Source organism: Mesocricetus auratus, unplaced genomic scaffold (genome assembly GCF_017639785.1).
Source record: "Mesocricetus auratus isolate SY011 unplaced genomic scaffold, BCM_Maur_2.0 Super-Scaffold_100003, whole genome shotgun sequence".
Classification (NCBI taxonomy): Eukaryota; Metazoa; Chordata; class Mammalia; order Rodentia; family Cricetidae; genus Mesocricetus; species Mesocricetus auratus.
The window spans coordinates 68,217,266-68,235,419 of NW_024429188.1; the positions used below are offsets into that span (position 1 = coordinate 68,217,266).

At 35.9% G+C, this 18,154-nt stretch overlaps 1 protein-coding gene across 6 annotated transcripts in view; it reads left to right on the forward strand.

Annotated features, from left to right (window-relative positions):
* Diaph2 (diaphanous related formin 2) overlaps positions 1-18,154 on the forward strand; it is a 722,722-nt gene that overhangs the window by 438,925 nt on the left and 265,643 nt on the right. For all 6 annotated transcript variants that reach the window (XM_013115224.3, XM_040744363.1, XM_040744364.1 and 3 more), the window contains one exon: positions 4,854-4,978. In XM_013115224.3, the coding sequence (XP_012970678.1) occupies positions 4,854-4,978 (125 nt within the window). The remainder of the gene's footprint in view (positions 1-4,853; positions 4,979-18,154) is intronic.

The window sequence follows — 18,154 nt, forward strand, 5'->3', positions numbered from 1 at the left end:
AGTACATGAAAGAAAGCTATAAGAAAGAACCTGATAGCTATAATTTAATTTTTACTGTCATAATTTGGAATCAGTAATTCAATAGCAGATGTAAAAAATGAAATAAGAAAAAAATGAAGTGCCACCAGACTGACTAATCAGTCATTAAAAATGTCTGTACTGGGAATTTACTTGTATAGAAAATGTTTTCACTGTCATAAAATACTCCTTAATTTATATTAGTGGACTAATATAATGACAGGCACAAAAATACACCCTCAGCCTGAGGCTATTCAGTAGACAAGCATTGCTAACCATTTGTAGTGCTTAAATATTTTGGAGCACCAGGAACTGTAAGCAACAATGAATGTCACCCCTCATTTTTCTTTTTAGGTAGGCTAGGAGCTATATAAATATTCATTACTGGTTTAGACTGTGGTGTGTGTGTGTGTGTGTGTGTCTGTTGTACATGTGTCCATGAAGAGGATGACTTTTGGGAGTAGGCTTCCTATTTCCACCTTGATGGAGGCAGTCTCCCATTTCTGTTACTCTTCTGCCTTCTTCAGGCTTACCATACTTGCAAACTTCTGGCTTATATTGTGTGCAAACTTCTGGATGATCTCCTGTCTTGCCATGGATATTGTGGGGATTACAATCTGATCTGGGATTCCTGCTTTCTCACCTGGCTTTTTATGTGGCTTGGAGTAATTGAACTCAGCTTGTCAGGCATGTGTGGCAAACATTTTACCCACTTAGCTATCTGATTGACTCCAGCTCTTAATTTTTAACATTACAGCTTGTGTTCCTGGCAAGTAATCCAGAAGATAAGTCCGTGATCATTCTTTTTTTCAACACTTTTGGATCTCTTCGACATCTTTATAAAACTCTAGGATGACAAAATAACTTTTAAATGTCCCCAGGGACTATTGTAGTACATGGTTTAGTTTCCAAAGATATTCTTTAAATTTTAACTTCCCTATATTTGTAACAAATTGATTATTCCTTGATGTAATTATCACTGTTGCTTCCCAGATCTAAAACCCATGTACCTTGTGAAGTCTATGTACCAGAAGCACAGATTAAGTTTAGTTCCCTTGATTAGAAAGCATACTAATAATAAATTCAATCAAAGCACAGTAGGATTAAGAGGTAAGGGAGGTGCCTCATTTTCTTAGTTTCGGGTGATTCTATCTCAATCTTAGTATCATGTGTACAGTAGAAGTTTTGTCCTTGGATGTGGGCTATGGAAAGGAGGAAAATGGAATATAAAAGGAATTTAATACCATATGAAAAATAGTTGAAGTAACAACTTATAGCTTGACTAAACTGAGAAGATGCAACCAATAATTTTCCTCCAAAATCAAGAGTTGATTTGATTACTGTTTCTGCAAAAAAGTTTTAAGACTAATGGATAAGACTTTAAGTATGAGGATTTTGTTCATTTATTTAAAATTAATGATATACATTGTCAAAAATATCCCAAACTAACCAAGTCACTTAGGTTATAAGGACTACTGTGTTCTGAATCCTAGTATGTGTACACCCTAGATTTTCTAAGTAACATTTTGGTAACATACATGCACACCAAACTCCAAACCCAGACCAAAGCAGTTTACTAATGCAGGTTGCTGAAATGGGTTTTCCCTAAAGTCAACTCTTCTAAGATACTTTTGTTTGCTTTGGAGGTAAAGAGAACAACTATATCATTTGTAAAACCCAAGGTGAAAATGGCATCGTGACCTGGAACTGAAAAATTATTTTCCAAAATAGTAACATGAAAACATTAAACAAATCCAGTGCTCTTTTAAGCATGGGTCCCCCAAGTGATGCTGTAAGTCTCATGCTCATGAAATGAGTGATGGAAAGATGTTGAAACACCAGAAAATGATCTGTAATTATTATAAGGCTATGACCAATTCGGTAACTTAATACTGTACTATTTCCTTTTTTCCTTTTATTCTTCATGCCTGTCTATCAATAAAATACTAATAAGCAAACTGTATCATAAGCTCTTTCCCAGTGGCTTCGACATTATAAAAGACCTTTTTCTGACTTCCATTTAATATCATTTCTAAGTGGAAGTCAAAATGATTTTCCCCAATATAAATAAAAATATGTAATGCTACAAATGTTTGCATTAGCATCTAAGGTAGAATTGCCAGGTTATTTTGTTTCAAGTATTTTACCTTTATGTTCAGTTACAATATTAATAATTCATTACAAATGTAGTACAGAGGAACTAATAAATGTTTCTATTACTTTTCTTCCTTCACCATTTTCCATAACTTCACATTGTCTATATTTAGTCCTCCATCCTTCTATCTTATGTGTGATTATAGGCAGGTTTCAATTCTGCACTTTTTTAATAGTTGCATATTAGTTGATATACCAACTGTCAACTTAGTTATATAAATGGGCATAAAAGCATGGATAATATAATTAATACATTTGTTTTGCAAGGCATGGGAACCTTCAGAAATAAAGAGCTGTGTAGAAGTGTCATGTGGACAATCTAATACTAATAAAATGACATGGGCACTACATCAAGACTTTCAAAGAATACGATATGCTATTTGTGTAGCAATCCTTTCTCCTACATATGAAGCAACACTCTTCTCAAATGAAAGTCTTCAAGATAAAAGAGAGGAACCTTTCTAAATACTATGACGTGTTCTGAGGAAGAAGATTTCTTCTTTCTATGAGTTAGCTGCATTAGAAAGTGGAAAGTTAGATTCAGTAACTGAAGATGTCAGAATAGGAGATCAAAGACTGGTTGTTTCTGAGGCCAAAGTGATCAGCATTCCAGCAATGTTAGTTCTGAACCCAGCCACAGCTCAAGATTTAGTAAAATTATAAGACAAATTAAGGAGCAGTATAGGTGACAGTGAAATCTTAGAGACTTTAGAGAACAAATCTGGATAAATTTATGTAGAAATGAAAATCTGACATGTGACATTGGTAAGGGCACTTCTGAAAATATTTGTTTACTAAAAATTCAGTAAGAAAACATAGGTTAATAAAAATTTGCAAATTTATGCTGGTTTTCTATTACATGGAAGCTTTCTTAAGAAAATAGCCCAAACCTCAGCATTGGCTTTTACCTGATTTGGTGAAGAATGAAGAATTTTAAGAAATGTGAAAGGAAGAAGGAAAATCTATGTTCATAGTAGTACATTGGGAGTGGAGGCCTGTATTGCCTCCCTCTCTTCTTCACAGATCAGGATACTCCTGCTCTGCTTTCAAAGAGGATACCTGTCACTACCATAATTTAGACTGTTATATCTACACACACACACACACACACACACACACACACACACACACACACACCATGCTCTTGTAACCCAAGTGAATCAACAACCAGTTAATTTTACATCCTTTGTGTTTCCAGTTATCACTTAGGATGGGAAAAGAGAAATATTTTGAATAGTTGGGAAGACTACAGAGAAAGAAAACAAATGATAAAGATTCGGTTTTAAAATCAGAGCGATTTCCTTCAAAGTAAACTCATTATTTGTGAGTAGTGATTGCTGCAGCATTAGCAAAGTTTTGGTAATACAGAACAGTTCTCCAACTTCTCCAATAAAGAATATATTCCAGCTTGTCAGATCTAAACAAATGGAACTATATTGGACAGGACCGTTTATACTGACAGATTAATAGAAAAAGTAATCTTCAGTGTTCGTATTTGATTTTCAGTCACTTAAACTTCCAGGTATATTAAGTTGATTTCTCCTTGTTGAATTATAAAGGTAAGCTTGTCAGGGTGGCGAATTTGGATCAGAATAATCTGACTGAAATTTGCCAGAGGGTTGATTTAGTCAGTCTCTTAAATTTTTCATTGTGATGCTGATATGTCACTAAAACAGATAAAATTTTACTGAAATAGAATCTGTGTTTTTCTATTTGTGTTTCATAGTCTTTAATGAAAACAGTGTTTCAGAAATATTGATTTAAAAACCAGTGTCATAGGCTATGTATCAAGTTGTAACCCTTCCCTTTTCTCCTCAACTAGAATTTCATCTCATTCTGTTGGTATTGATAGAAGTGTCTGTGTATGCAAATCAAAGTCCTATGTAGTAGAAAATAGTTATAAGGTTTTTCTTTCTTGCTTTTCAATGTACTCTAGAAATGACAGCACCATGAGAGATCCTGAAAGTGTATGTGTATTTAGGAGCAGTTTGACCGCAATAATTCAAATTATTAGTTGTCAATGAGAGAAAAGGAGAAAAGCAGAGAATATTAGGGGTAATTAAACAACTAATGATAGTTTGTGAGGGCATGCTGAAGCTTTATGTGTATGTATGTGTATGTGCATATATATTCACTAGGGTTTGCTCTAAACTCACCATCTGGAGCAACAGTTATTTTACATGTCTCTATTAAGTATGGAATCTTAAAGGTGGGAATTTGTACCACAAGTGTTGGTTGATAAAACTCAGGGTTTTCCAAAGAAGCAAACATTTTACCCTTTAAATAATTTAACCTCCCATCATTTATATAACCAAGGATGTGCATTAATAATATAAGATCTCTTTGAACCTTAGTTTCTCTTTAATCTTCAATTTAGATTTTAAAGAATGAAATATTAGGTGTTCCATCAATAAATGTAAATAGGAATGGGTTCATCTAACTAATGGCTGAGTAAAATAGTGGCATTCCAATATTAAATATGATGATTTGGTATATTACATTACACATTTTCATTTACTTCGTAGAGAGTAGAATTTTTATGAGCTATAATTGAGACAAATGTGAAAATGACTTCATGGAACAATTCTCCACATTTAAAAAAATCACTCAGCAGATACTGTTTTTGGTTGTTGTGAAATACCTAGTAAAAGGTTCTAAACACTTTGCACATTGTTCTTTAGTTTCAGCTCAAACTCTCAAGAGCAACCTTGCAGCAATGGAACAAAACATTCTTCATCTGGAGCGTGACATCAAGAATTTCCCCAAAGCAGAAAGTCACCATGATAAGTTTGTGGAAAAGATGATGATATCCTTTATTTAAGCATTTGTTTATGTGTTTGTCTGTGTAACTATCTGTTCATCTATTCTAGACTCACCAGCCTACACCATTGATGAATTTGCGCATAAGGTGCTTTTATATTAGCAGCATAAATTTCAATTCACAAGGTTTGAACCTGATAGAGTAAGCGAGGGAACAATTAGATCGGAAAAGTTGCAATTTCTCAAAGAAATTTTATTTGAACGCCCACAAGATATGCAAGGTGAGTCTTAGGAGGTCTGATTATACCTGAAAGAACAAAGCAAACAATCCTCTTTTGTAACCAAATGCTTAAGGATAGAATCAATATAAGAAAATGATTTTGGGAGGAAGGATTATAATTTTCTTTCTTTGGGTATATTCACATGTATTTTCTCAGGGTATAAATGCATTTTGAGAAGCAATGAGAAACTGTGTAGTGAATGGAAAGAGAAACAAACTGGTAAGTAGCTGATGTATTTACGTCAACTGTAACATAAGTATAAAGAAAAAGTAAGTATTTCTTGCTACATAAGCATTTAGGAAACTTATTTTAAATACAGTATACTGATAAATTACACACACTTGCATATACACACACGTATATATTTGAGTGTGTGTATGCATGCATTTGAAAGGAGAATGTGAGAAACTGACTTTAGATTGAATTGTGTTAATGGTCAAGCTGTTGTTTGAAGATAAACTACATTCAGCGCTGATTTTTTTTTCTATTCTGGGGTTATTGGAAATAAAAACCATATCCTCCTCCTCTGGGTTTGAATAAGTATCTTGAACTGCAGATTGATTCACTATTTTATATCTCTAGAGGGAATAAATACTGCAATTTCTTTATCAGATAATAAGTAAATTCCTTCAACAACTGTATGGAAGTCACCTTCTTTCAAGGTTAAGCCTATTGCCTTTTTCTCCTCTCCTGTGTTTCTTTCCTACCCAACTTAGATGTTATGGCACTGAACCTAAGAATTACTTAAGATGGGTACTTGGCATTTATATAAAAAATAGCTTCTACTCTTATGTTTTCCCCTCATAAAATAATTCTGTGTGGTACTTTAGTGATGCTACATTTGTAATCAGGAATATTGGATGAACAAGTTTGTGAGGCATTGCAAGCAGGCAGTCTTTGTCTAGCCTTGGATTCTATAAGGGGACAAATTGGGATACTTAATATGAACCTTTCACTTCATTGGTGACGTAACTTATTTTTTTCACCTTTTCATGTTGACTCTTGTCTCATATTTGTTAAAGTTAATTTGTGATCCCCTTTTTCTGTGGAGTATTTTCTTTTACAGTTGGCTTATGGCCATACGACAGCTTGCAACGTTGAGTCTTTGTTGCTCATGTTGAAAAAAAAGAGAGAAAAAAACTAATTTCAAATTCTCATGAACTTGGCCTGCTCTCCCTATTTTATTTCTCTTTTTTGCAGGTAATTAGTCAATTTAATATGAAAATCCAGAGCCTTCTGTATCTATGTTACTGATGAACAACTATTGTTCATTTAAATGGTACCAAAGTGTGACTGTTTGCCTACAAGGGGATTAGAAAGTATCGAAATGTATAGAATTGTTACTTTGCAGTTCATACCAAGAAAAATATGACAATTCATTATAGAAAAATAGAATATTAGTCTGTTAAAACTATAAATTAATAAATTATAGTAATGAAATTATTGCTTAAATTAGTCTTGTTCTGAAAATCTTCAGGAATTCTCAATGAGAATTTCCCTCTGCTACAAAGGCAAAGTGATATGCGAAATGATCACATGTGTGCTTTGTTTTGGGTATTTTAGTACCTTTTGGGCTAGTGAACAAAGAGATGGAAAACATGGATGACCTGGGAGATTAGAACCAAACTTGGGTTCTGTGGAAGAACATTCAGTTCTCTTAGTCAATGAGCCATATTTCTGGCCTCTGGATGAATACCATGTTCCCATATGTCATACAGGACTCTAGATGCTTCTGTCATCTGCCAATAGTTTTTTCACATTACTGACCCTTTAAATTAAGTAAATATGGCAGTATTTTACCTAACCAACTATAATCTGTAAATATGGCAGTACTTTACCTAACCAACTATAATCTGTCTGTAACAACTTTAGAGTTTAAAAACTGGACAAGAACTGCACTCCCATGTCTGTAACCTCTATAAATAGCAAGAGCTCTATGGGTAACAGCAATGGCATGAGGGTTACTGATCATATGAAATGAATCTTCACTAGATGACCAGGTCAGACTGTTTCCAACAGTTTTCATGCATACCCTTACTATTGCACAACATTAATTCAATCCTAATTATACCTAGACATTGTCAGGCCATTACAATACTACAGAGCACACAATATAAAATGCAATCTGCTGGCAGCTTGGCATTTACATACTCTATTTATACTGTTCTTTGGCAGGGATTATATCAGATTTGTTAACCTCTATACCTATCAAATATCTATCACCTAGCACAATGTAGACTCTCAGTAAATATGTATAAAGTCATTGGGAATTAGGTGATCCAGGCCCCTTCTTTGACTTTCCTCAACTAGAAGACTATTGTTAAGAAATAGTAAGCTTTCGTTATAATTATTTCTGAAGGATTATCCATATAAACCTTATAAAATATTTAAGTAACATTGAATCACTGTTTTAGGTCTTGCATTTTTAACAAAGATGATCAATTTAGAAGTTATGATCCATACATTCTAAAGTAAATGTTTTGTTTTTTTTTAAGGTAGAAAAATAGATAGTCCTCAAGGTACCAGTATGGTGATACAAGCTTGAAATCTCAGTGGTTTTAAGATAGTTGCAGGAAGATGACCATAAATTCCAGTCCAACCTGAGCTACATCATGATACATTGTCTTTAAAAATTAAAAGGAATGTTCTCCTGTGAATGTAGTCGCCCTACTTCTAATTTCTTGATGCCAACAGCTTTATAACAAAGTATGCCACTTTTGTTTCTCCGTTTCTGTATAAATTGTTTCTTATTTATGATTCAGAATAAAATAGTGTAGGGAAGAAAAAATGTCTCTTACAGTCCCATTTCAGGATGCATGGCTTAACAGGCCTATAAAAAGACAGATTAAGAGAGGAGCTATAATGTTAATGAATGTGTTGCCCGCTATAGGAGAAGTCCTCAAAAAGAAAAGGCAGGGAGGACAGTTTTTTTATGGATTTTTAAATAGAAATCCAAATTGAAGACAAAAGGATATGATCCAACTGTAATAAATTAGAGGAATGAGAGATGATTTAGCAAGATGTTTGTTCAGATACTTCTTGGGTTCTCCACATGACATTCCTTACCTCTCTGAGTAGAGGGCAAGGCATATGCCACATGACTGAGGACTACAGAAGACAAGAAGAATGATCTTTGTAGCTTCTTTATGGCCTGCTCCTGAGATGAAGAGTTAGGCAATTATACTTTTTGTGACCTACTTCAGAAGGTTCTGCCTTCTGAGTTTACCTCAGTCTCCTTCAGTTTATAACACTCATTATTCCTCCTGCTATGGCCTGAATATCTGTGTGCCATCCATAGTTTTTGTTGACACATGATCTACTGTGTAACAGTATAAAGCAGTGGTGTCTTTTGGAAGTGATTAGATCTAAGAATAAGAACTCTTCTTTGATGTGTGAAATTTGTTCCTTATAAAAACACTAGAGAACAACTAGATATCAGATCCTTACACACACACCTACACACACACACACACACACACAAGCCAATTTGCTCTTTTGGGCCTCTGCCATAGGAAGACACAACAGTAAGGCACAAACCATTACCACTAGACATGAACTTCCTGGTGCCTTCATCCTGAATTCTTAGCCTCCAGAGCTATGAGAAATTTCTATTACTCAATCTCAGATATTTTCACATAGAAGACATAAATAACCTTAAGGAACCACATGTGGAGGTAAAATTTTCTACATCCCAAAAATGAGAGGAACCAAACAAATAAAATTAATTTTATAGGATTATAAAACAAAGAGCCAGGCATGGCATTCATATCTGTAATCCTGCCACTTAGATGGTGGAGGAGGAGGATCTGAAGATCAAGGCCAGCCTAAGCTGCATGAGTCTCCCAACAAGAAAAATAAGTAGATTCAGCATACTCATTTTTATATAACCATAAAATTGAAAGATCATAGTTAGGAAAATATTTGTTCTTCAATGCTAACATGCTCATCACAACCCTAGTCTTGGAATTTTGTTGTTGGTGATGTTTGTTTTCTTGAGATAATTGGTGATGTAGCTCTCATGCTGTGTGAATATTATGCAAGTCCTATCAAGCTGCACATCTAGTCCTGAGACTGAAAAGAAATAGCTTGCTAGGATTTTATTTAGATCTCTCTTTTTTAAATCATTGAATAGTGGAATTTTGTTTTGGTTTGTTTATTTGTTTGGTTGGTTGCTTTTGAGGTTTTTGTTGTTGTTGATTTTTTTTGCTGTTTTTTTTATTGGAAAACAGTTCTTTCATCCAATATATTCTGATTAGTCCTTTCCCTTCCCCCAACTCTTCCCATGCCCTCTCTACCTCCCTAACCAACCAAATCCATACCATTTCTCTTTCTTTCTTCAAATAACAAACAATAAACACAAACATGCTCACAGCACACACACAAATCCACTAAATTGAAAACCAAATTGTACAAGCAAAAGACCAGTGAGACAAAAAAATGCTGAAACAAAGCAAAAATGAGACAAAAGGGCTATAAAAATACCTTTGAGTTTGTTATATGTTGGCCATCTAGTTCTGGGTATAGGAGGGATCCTGAAGTGGGGTTAATATACCCAATAAATGCCATTGGTGAAAATGAATTTTCCTCTACATGCAGGTACCAATTAAAGACAGCTTCTTGATTGAGGACAGAAACCTTTCAATAATTAGTGTTGATAATTAACTGTCTTGATTGTTTACTATTTATCAAATGACCAGTTTTATATATTTAATATTTTTGAAGCTCCTATTTATTAAGAGAGGAATTTTCTCCTGATAATTTCAATAACTCATAAAGATACTTCCCATAGTCCCACATTCTTAATTCATTTCAAAGGTCATCTCTCCTCATATTTTAAAGTTATCAGGGGTTCTGTGTCTGTATTTGAGGTCTGTTGGTGATATTGGTGAGCTGAGGTTCAGAATCATATCCAGCTAACTGTTCTTTGAAAAATAACCCATGCTTGAAAAACTTGAGATAGTGTTATGAGAATGAACTCCTTGCCAATCTTAGGCCTTTTCTTTGAAGACCCATGTCATTGATCCTTGGCCAAAACTGTAATTGTGAAAAAGTTGGGTTATTTGTTTTTTTTCTGTGTTTAGAAAAGAAAACCTAATAATCTTTGCTTATGATTGATGGTTGGCATCACTTTTAGCCAAAGGCAGGTTAACAAGAGAAGAAATGTGTTTAACTCCTCTATGTGTCAAAGGAGCCTTCCAGACATGAAGGCTCCAGAGGAAATGTCCATTTACATACAGTCTGATAAAAAGAAGTGTCTAATCCTAGAGAAAAGTGATTAGATAAATTTAACACAAGTAATACAAACCCTGAGACAGATATTGGGGTTCAAGCTGAAGATCAGAAAAGCAAAGCAGTCTTGCCTCTACTTCAGGCCAAAATGGGTGATTCAGTCCCACGAATCCTCAGATTGCAATGCTCTCCATATATCCTCACAGAGGCAAATACCTTCAGTTCCTGTCTCCTCTGACCTTGTATTCCTCTCTCCACCCAGCCATATCACTCATGTCTCCACCTCCCTAGGACTGAGATTAAAGTCATGAACTCTGTTACTCTCTTAGAGTGAGTCATTCTTGTGTAGCCCAGGGTGGACTTGGACTTACAGACATATATCTGCCTCTGTCTCCCGAGTCCTGGAATTAAAGATGTGTACCACCACTGCCTGGCCTCTATGGCTTGCGACTGGCTTTGCATTCTGAACCCTCAGGCAAGTTTTATTAAGTCATAAATAATATATCACTACAGATAAAAGTGGTATGAAATGTTAATAATGTGGAGGGAGGAGAGGCTCAACAAGATTCTTTCGTGTGTTATGGTATGCCAGCCCCCACTCACCGTACACCATGAAGCAAGACAGACAACTTTCACCTGTGGTGAAGGCAAACTCTTGTAATCTTCCTGATTACTCTCATAGGCCCTCTTTCCCTTTTCTTTTCTTCTCAGGCTCTCATGAAAGGGATTATTTTAGTTACTGTGCCAGGTTTTTTCAGGCAGGAAAGAAACTCATTCTTAAAGAGATCTGTTTGTAATTTTAATCAAACTGCTTTTTTGGGGTTTTTTGTTTGTTTAGCTCTTGAAACAGTGGCTGACTATGGAGCCCTGTTCTGCCTGAACATCTGTCCACGGACCAGGCTGACCTCCTACTCCGTGGAGTGTCTCTGGCGTGCTTAGGATTAAAGCTCTGCACTACCATGACCTGCTTTCTTCTCCTTTTAAGTGTGTGCTGTGGTCTATCTGTAACATCTGAAACTGTCTAACAAAGCACATTAATCACAGTGTTGACCTTACTGCTTATATTCTGTTGACAACTTTCTTACCACATTTACTCACAGAGATTTTTGTCAATGGCAAGGCTGTCTCTGGCCCAAAATCAGCTTAGCTTTTTGATTGACTGCTAACTAAATCATTTCCCCAACTGGAGGACAGAGAGTGGCTGAGCAGCAGGAGAACCATTAACACATTGACAAGAAGAGCTGACAGAATGTTAATGACATTAACACCCTGTCAACTAACTATCAACACCTGGGATTTCCTCATAGTGTGAGGGAGAGTTATTTGAAGTACTTACAAATCAAGTTACTCAGGAAGCACATTGTCCTTTCCAGACAATTCAGAACAGATTTGGTGTCACCACAGCACTGCCATTCTGTTAATTTTTATTACACTATTTTCTATTAGAGTATTTTAAAATAGATGAAAATTTAGATACTATTCAACCAGAGGAATCACATCTTAGCTTTTCAGCACAAGCCAAGAATAGATTTCAGTGAGATGACAAGCCATTCTTTTTAAAGCAAATGTCATATGGAATTGACAAAACAAAAACAAAGAACAAGACTTTTTTTCCTCTCCTTCCTCTTTTGTTTAACGAGTGTTGTAGCCCTGGACATTTGCTGTCTTTCAAAGAAAACTGAGAATTTCAGGCTATGCTGGAGAAAGTGACATCATGTCTAACTATGTCCTTACCCTTTATGCCTTACTGGTCTCCAAACTTAAAAACTTTGGACATTCAAAATAATTCTTCTGTTTCATTTAACAGCTTGGATAGGGGAGAATATGGAATTTTTATTTCTTTTAAGGGAAGAGGGGGAGACCCATGGATATACTGTTTATATTGAAAGAAAGTTGTTGTCAAAAATCCAAATAGTTGATCATTACCTCTCTTCAAATAAAGACACTTTGGGTGGGGGGTTATTAAGTTTCAAACCTGGAACAAATGGCTGTGGCGCACATTTAACATATCAAAGCAGATCTTGCCTCAGGGTTCTTCCTGTATCCCTCAGTCCCTACCTGTAACAGGATATCTTATCTGGCATACCAAATCCCTACCCTCCACTCTCCAGTCCAAGCACCCGGGTTGCTCTTTCCTGTATAATCCAACCATTTTGGTTGCTTGCTTGCTTTCTACCTTTGGGCCTCCTAGATGCTGCACCTGGTCCCCTCTCTGTGCTCCCCCTTCCCCTCCACCCTCCCCATATGACCTGGCTCAGGATTATGCCCACTCTATACTCTCCCAAATGTCCCTGCCTCTGACTATGCTCTCCCATATAATAAACTTTCTCCTATACTGTACCTAGAAGCAGTCATGCCCTTTCCTTTCTCTTGTATTTTTTCTTCTTTTCTTTCATTCAGGGGTGTAGTTCCATGGTAGACTACTTTCTCCAACCAGTGCAAGCCTCTGGGTTCTACACAACATGAAAAAGACACTTTCCATAGTGATCTGGGGGATTTTAAATTAAATTAGAATGTTAATAAGAGGTAATATATGCACATTAAAATGGCAACTAAACAGTAATGATAGCAACAATTATCAAGGAAAACCAGTGCCAAATAAAAGTTCTTTAGAGACAAGTTTATTCATGAACTATAACACTAGTGGAAAAGAGACAGGAATGTGCAACTAGGTTACATGTACTCAAGGGCAAGTGGAGATTTGTACCCATGGAACACAATGAAAATTAAGGACAGACAGGTAAGACAGGGAAGTGAATAAAGGTCATGAGATTATGGCTATACCAGAAGTCAGGCTGGAGTACTAGGAAACAAAAGGTGGGAATGAGGGATTTGGCCAAATGAGAGTGGTCGGATACCAACAATGGAAGTGATACAGGGGCACAGAATAATTTTTGCTAAAACTGAGCTATTCTAGGCCACAGACAGCCTAAAGATGAGGCCTAATATAAAAAAGCAGACTCAGAGGTGCTTTGACAAAGAGTCCTTTCACTTTATCCTGAATGTCATATGCAGCCATTATACCATGTATATATACATATATTGTGTACATATATGTATGTACATATGTATATATATAATATAGATACCCACACACATATCATAGTTTAGTATCCTAATGAAGTGTTTCAGACTAAGTGTTGGAGATGTAGACAAGTTGATAGAGTGATTGCCCACCATGCAGGAGGCCGTATGGCAGTGCACTGCACAGCATAAACTAACATTCCTGAAGTGGAAGTAGGAGGATCAGAAGCTGAAAGTTACCCTCAGCTACACAGTAAGTTCAAAGACAACCTGAACTAGATGAGATCCTGTCTGAATGAAAATGAGGTCATGACTGCCTATAGGTGTGGTTAAGTGAAAGTTCTTAGTTAGATATGAGGGAGGGAACAGTCAGGGACGTGTGGAAGAGTTCAGACTGAACTGGGGCATAGACCAGGACATGAGAGGGAAGAAAGGGGGCTGGAGGGAGGGAGAGAGGAAGAGGGATGAACCACAGGGCCAAGAGAGCTCACAGGAAGTCACATAGGAAAGAGAATGTGGGGAAGGGAAGGGAAGCTCTGGGGCTAAATGGGTTTAGGGTAGTTAGCGGGGGAGGGGGGGTGAAAAGTGCTGAGGAGCCTGAACTCTGTAGCAGGGACTGGGGAGAGAGACTGGTGGCCAGTTTGTGCCAGGTTTCTTTGAGACTTTAACACTATGAGTAAATACAAATAACAAATAGACATAAAAAATTGCTTGAGACCACAGTATTTAGAGCTTCATAGTAATTTTAAGATTTTGAAATATTTGGATGTGCATAACATATAAGTGAGAAGTGCAGTTTGGTTTCAGATTGGTGATATGCCTGAGGTAAAATCATACAACATTTTTAATGGTCCTTGATTTTGACTGTGGCCTATCCCGTGGAATCAGTATGAAACTTTCTGCTTGCAGCATCATGCCAATGCTCAAAATGATTCTGATTCTGCAGCACTTCTTTTTTCATTCAGATTTTTAGATTAGGGATGTTCATCCCCCCCCACGCGCGTGTGTGCGTGTGTGTGTGTGTGTGTGTGTGTGTGTGTGTGTTATACAGTTATGTCAGCCTTAAGCAATCTCCAAGGCAAATCCTGTTTAAGTGAAGTACTATTATTAGGTGCCTTTTAAATTAAACTCATTTGAATATGAGAAGACTAGAATGGATCGACCATGTGGTTGAATCATAGAAGTGATAACATATGGTAATGAGGATTTTGACCCAAATTTTGGTCTTTCAGATATCAAGACACATATTCCTAACCATGATGTTACACCAATCTTGAGTTCAGAGAGGTTCATAAATCTGAGATGAGTTCCACATGTGTTCTCTGTGAAACTGTTTTATTGCCTTCTTGCAGTCTCTCGCAAGTGGGAAAAATGTTCTTTTTGAAAAGATTATAAACTAAATTAAAAATTGGCTGCTCACTTATACCATCTCCTCCAGAAAGCCTTTCCTAATCATAGCAATCAAAATTAATTTCCTTGTCCCTCGTGTTCTCATAATATTTTAATACTTTGATGATCTTGGTTGCTCATTTACCTGTACTCTGTTTATGTACATGCCAGCTTTGCACACCGGCTCATAAACACCTTTAAGGTATGCACTCCTTTTCATCTTTAAGTATTTGGCAACAAGTCTGGCATGATATTTTCCAGAAAGGTAAGTGCTTCGTAAATGTTTTTTGTTTTGTTTTGTTTTTTGGCATACATTATAGCTCAGTGTATCATGATATGAGACTTTATATTCAGGCAAGAAAACAGAGAACATTAGGTTGTTATTACAGGATGACCTCAGTTTGTCCAAAGAAATGACCCTAATATCTAATGTTAGTTTTACTATGTTTTAATTTTAAAGTGCCTGTATTAAAAATTATATCTTAGCCAATGCTTCTATAAAAATTGCCTCCTAAGGAACTCTTCGAATAGAGCCTATGCTTTTGGGAGTCCGGGTGCTCAAGAGTTCTTTGTTTGATGAGCCTTGCTCATTTGAAATTCAGTCTGAAATTACACTGAACATGAACTCCATTTTTCAAACATTGTTCAGGGAATTTGATAGACACTTGGTGCATGATGGTAATGGTGAGGAGAGAATGTATCACTGGCTAAAGGGTGCATAAACCCTTTCAAGCCGCAAGAGACTTGTCTGGGAAATCATATTTTTCAGAACATGAAATGGGTCTTAATTTGTCTGAAAGAGTTAATGTTCCCTCAACCTGACAGTTTCTCATCATTCTTGCCACCAGAAGCTACATTTTAAGAGATTAAAAACATGTCTATGGGATTCATTCATATTAAGTGGAAATAATAGAAAAAGCTTGAAAAAATTGTATGTGCATAATTTACATATAGTAAAGTATGCATATATCTATTCATAGACACAAAGATGAGTCATTTTTATATTTACAGGCTAATTTGGATATAATAATAGATGTAGGACTTTGTTTAGTTTGACATTAGTTTAAAATGACTAGAATATTATCAGTTATTGATGACATTTGAGTTAAGTTAAATACACAGTTTTATAGTATAATAATAATATTAGTATGTGTCTTTAAATATACTCTTACTAAAAACTCTCAGTCATATAGAAACGCAAATTAGTATTTCTCCTCAGAGGAGACAACTGTTCAGTTATTGGTGCATCATATCAGCTCCTTATATACCTTAGGTAACATGGCAAATGAAAGTTTTTGTTGAACACTTGTTATTTTCTTTTATTTTAAACTTTATGATACAAGTAGTAAATTCATCTTATTAGGTGATGATTATAAAACAAATGACATCCAATCTAACCTCAGAGCAGTTGGTTGTCCTTATAATATTTGTGTCACTATTGCACACATGGTCATATCTTGCCACACTGTTCGTTATTACAATTCACAGGTTTCATATCTGGCTTAAAAAGCGCCTTCAAGGATTGTGAAAGCTAGCCAGCAGGAAGGAAGCTTCCTGATCAGTAACAAATTGATTTCTACCTGTCCATTGACCAATGTCTGTGCAATCAGGTTTTACCAGCAAGTTCTGTTGGACAAGCAAGAACAATAGGAATGTCTTTGAGATATTCCTAATCAATAACATGAAAGCAGATATCCCACACCTGTAACTGGGCTTTTTATTTGGCATTCTACGGCTTTTAAGGAAAAAAAATTGTCTGTGTAGAGTTACTTCAATTAAATTCTCGCTCTCTCTCTGTCTCTCTGTCTCTATCTCTCTCTTCTCTCTCTCTATATATATATATCTTCTCTCTCTCTCTCTGCGAGAGAGTGTGTGTGTGTGTGACTTTTAAAATTGTTGGTTTCCTTACATTTTAAACCAAGAATACATTAAGTTGTGAATAACGAAGTAAGAGTAGATATGGGAAGAGTTAAGGGGAAGAGTTGGGGTGAATATGTTGAAGATATGAAATTCTCAAAGTATTAATAAAAATTCTTAGTTAAATAAATTTCAGCAGGGAAGATGGCTTAGTGGACAAGTGCTCTTGCTATAGCATCATTAGGACCTGAGTTGAAATTCCAGAACCTGTGTAGAAATTCCATAACATGTGTAAAAACCCATGTATAACCATGTATACCTCTAAACCTAGCACTGTATCAGTTGGATTCAACAGGATCACTGGGGATTACTGGCCAACAGTCTAGCTTCTGGCTCAAAGGTTCTGTCTGAAGGGATAAGGTTGAGAGTCATAGTGAAAGACACCTGATGTCCATCTCTGACTTCTGTTCACACACACACACTATACACACATATGTACACATACAAATAAATAAAAGTTTAAACAAAAACATAAAAAGCAAGGGAATATATTTAGTAATGACACTGTTTTCTCGCAAAAATAAGAAGATACGTTATTACATGTACAAGTGCCTTTGTGGTGCTAGAAATGAAAATACTTGATTTATCATTGCTTATCCTATAAAATTTTGATGATAAATATACGTGTGCGTATGTTATGAATATATATATATAGACATGTTTCAGAATTTGTGAAAATTGCATATTGGTTACTGATATAAGGGTAAGAGTGGGAAAAAACACTGAAAATTTTAATAGGATTTTCGTCAAGGTTTCTAGAGGTCAGCAGTTAGAAGAAGAATTGGAACTATACAATTAATGTTGCTGAGCAGATACCTAGATTCATTTTTCATGGGCCTGACCCAGAACCTACAACATCTAATTATATTTTGTAGACAGTTGAAAAATGAATCTGTCCATCCTAGTCAAAATACAAGTCCCTCTATCAGGGAAAGATCATCCCTCCAAATACATAGATAGTTGCCACATCAGCTGGTCTCTATACACATCAAATGTATGTACCTGCTTATACATGTATTATATACTTACACAGACATATACACAAACACAAACAGAAATAAAGCAATGATTCTTTAAATGATGATTTTTAAAATAAAATATTTGTGTTTTATTTTAAAGATTTATTCGTTATGTGTACAATGTTCTGTCTGCCTGTGTGCCTGCAGGCCAGAAGAGGGCAACAGATCTCATTACAGATAGTTGTGAGCCACCATGTGGTTGCTGGTAACTCAGAACTTCTGGAAGAGCAGCCAGTGAATCTATGGGGCCTCAGATACTAGATCAGTGTTTATCCCTGGTATACCGTGTCATACGAATGGACTTTGCAAACCATTTCACATAGAGGGATGCTCTCTCAACTTGGACACATGCCCTGATGATAT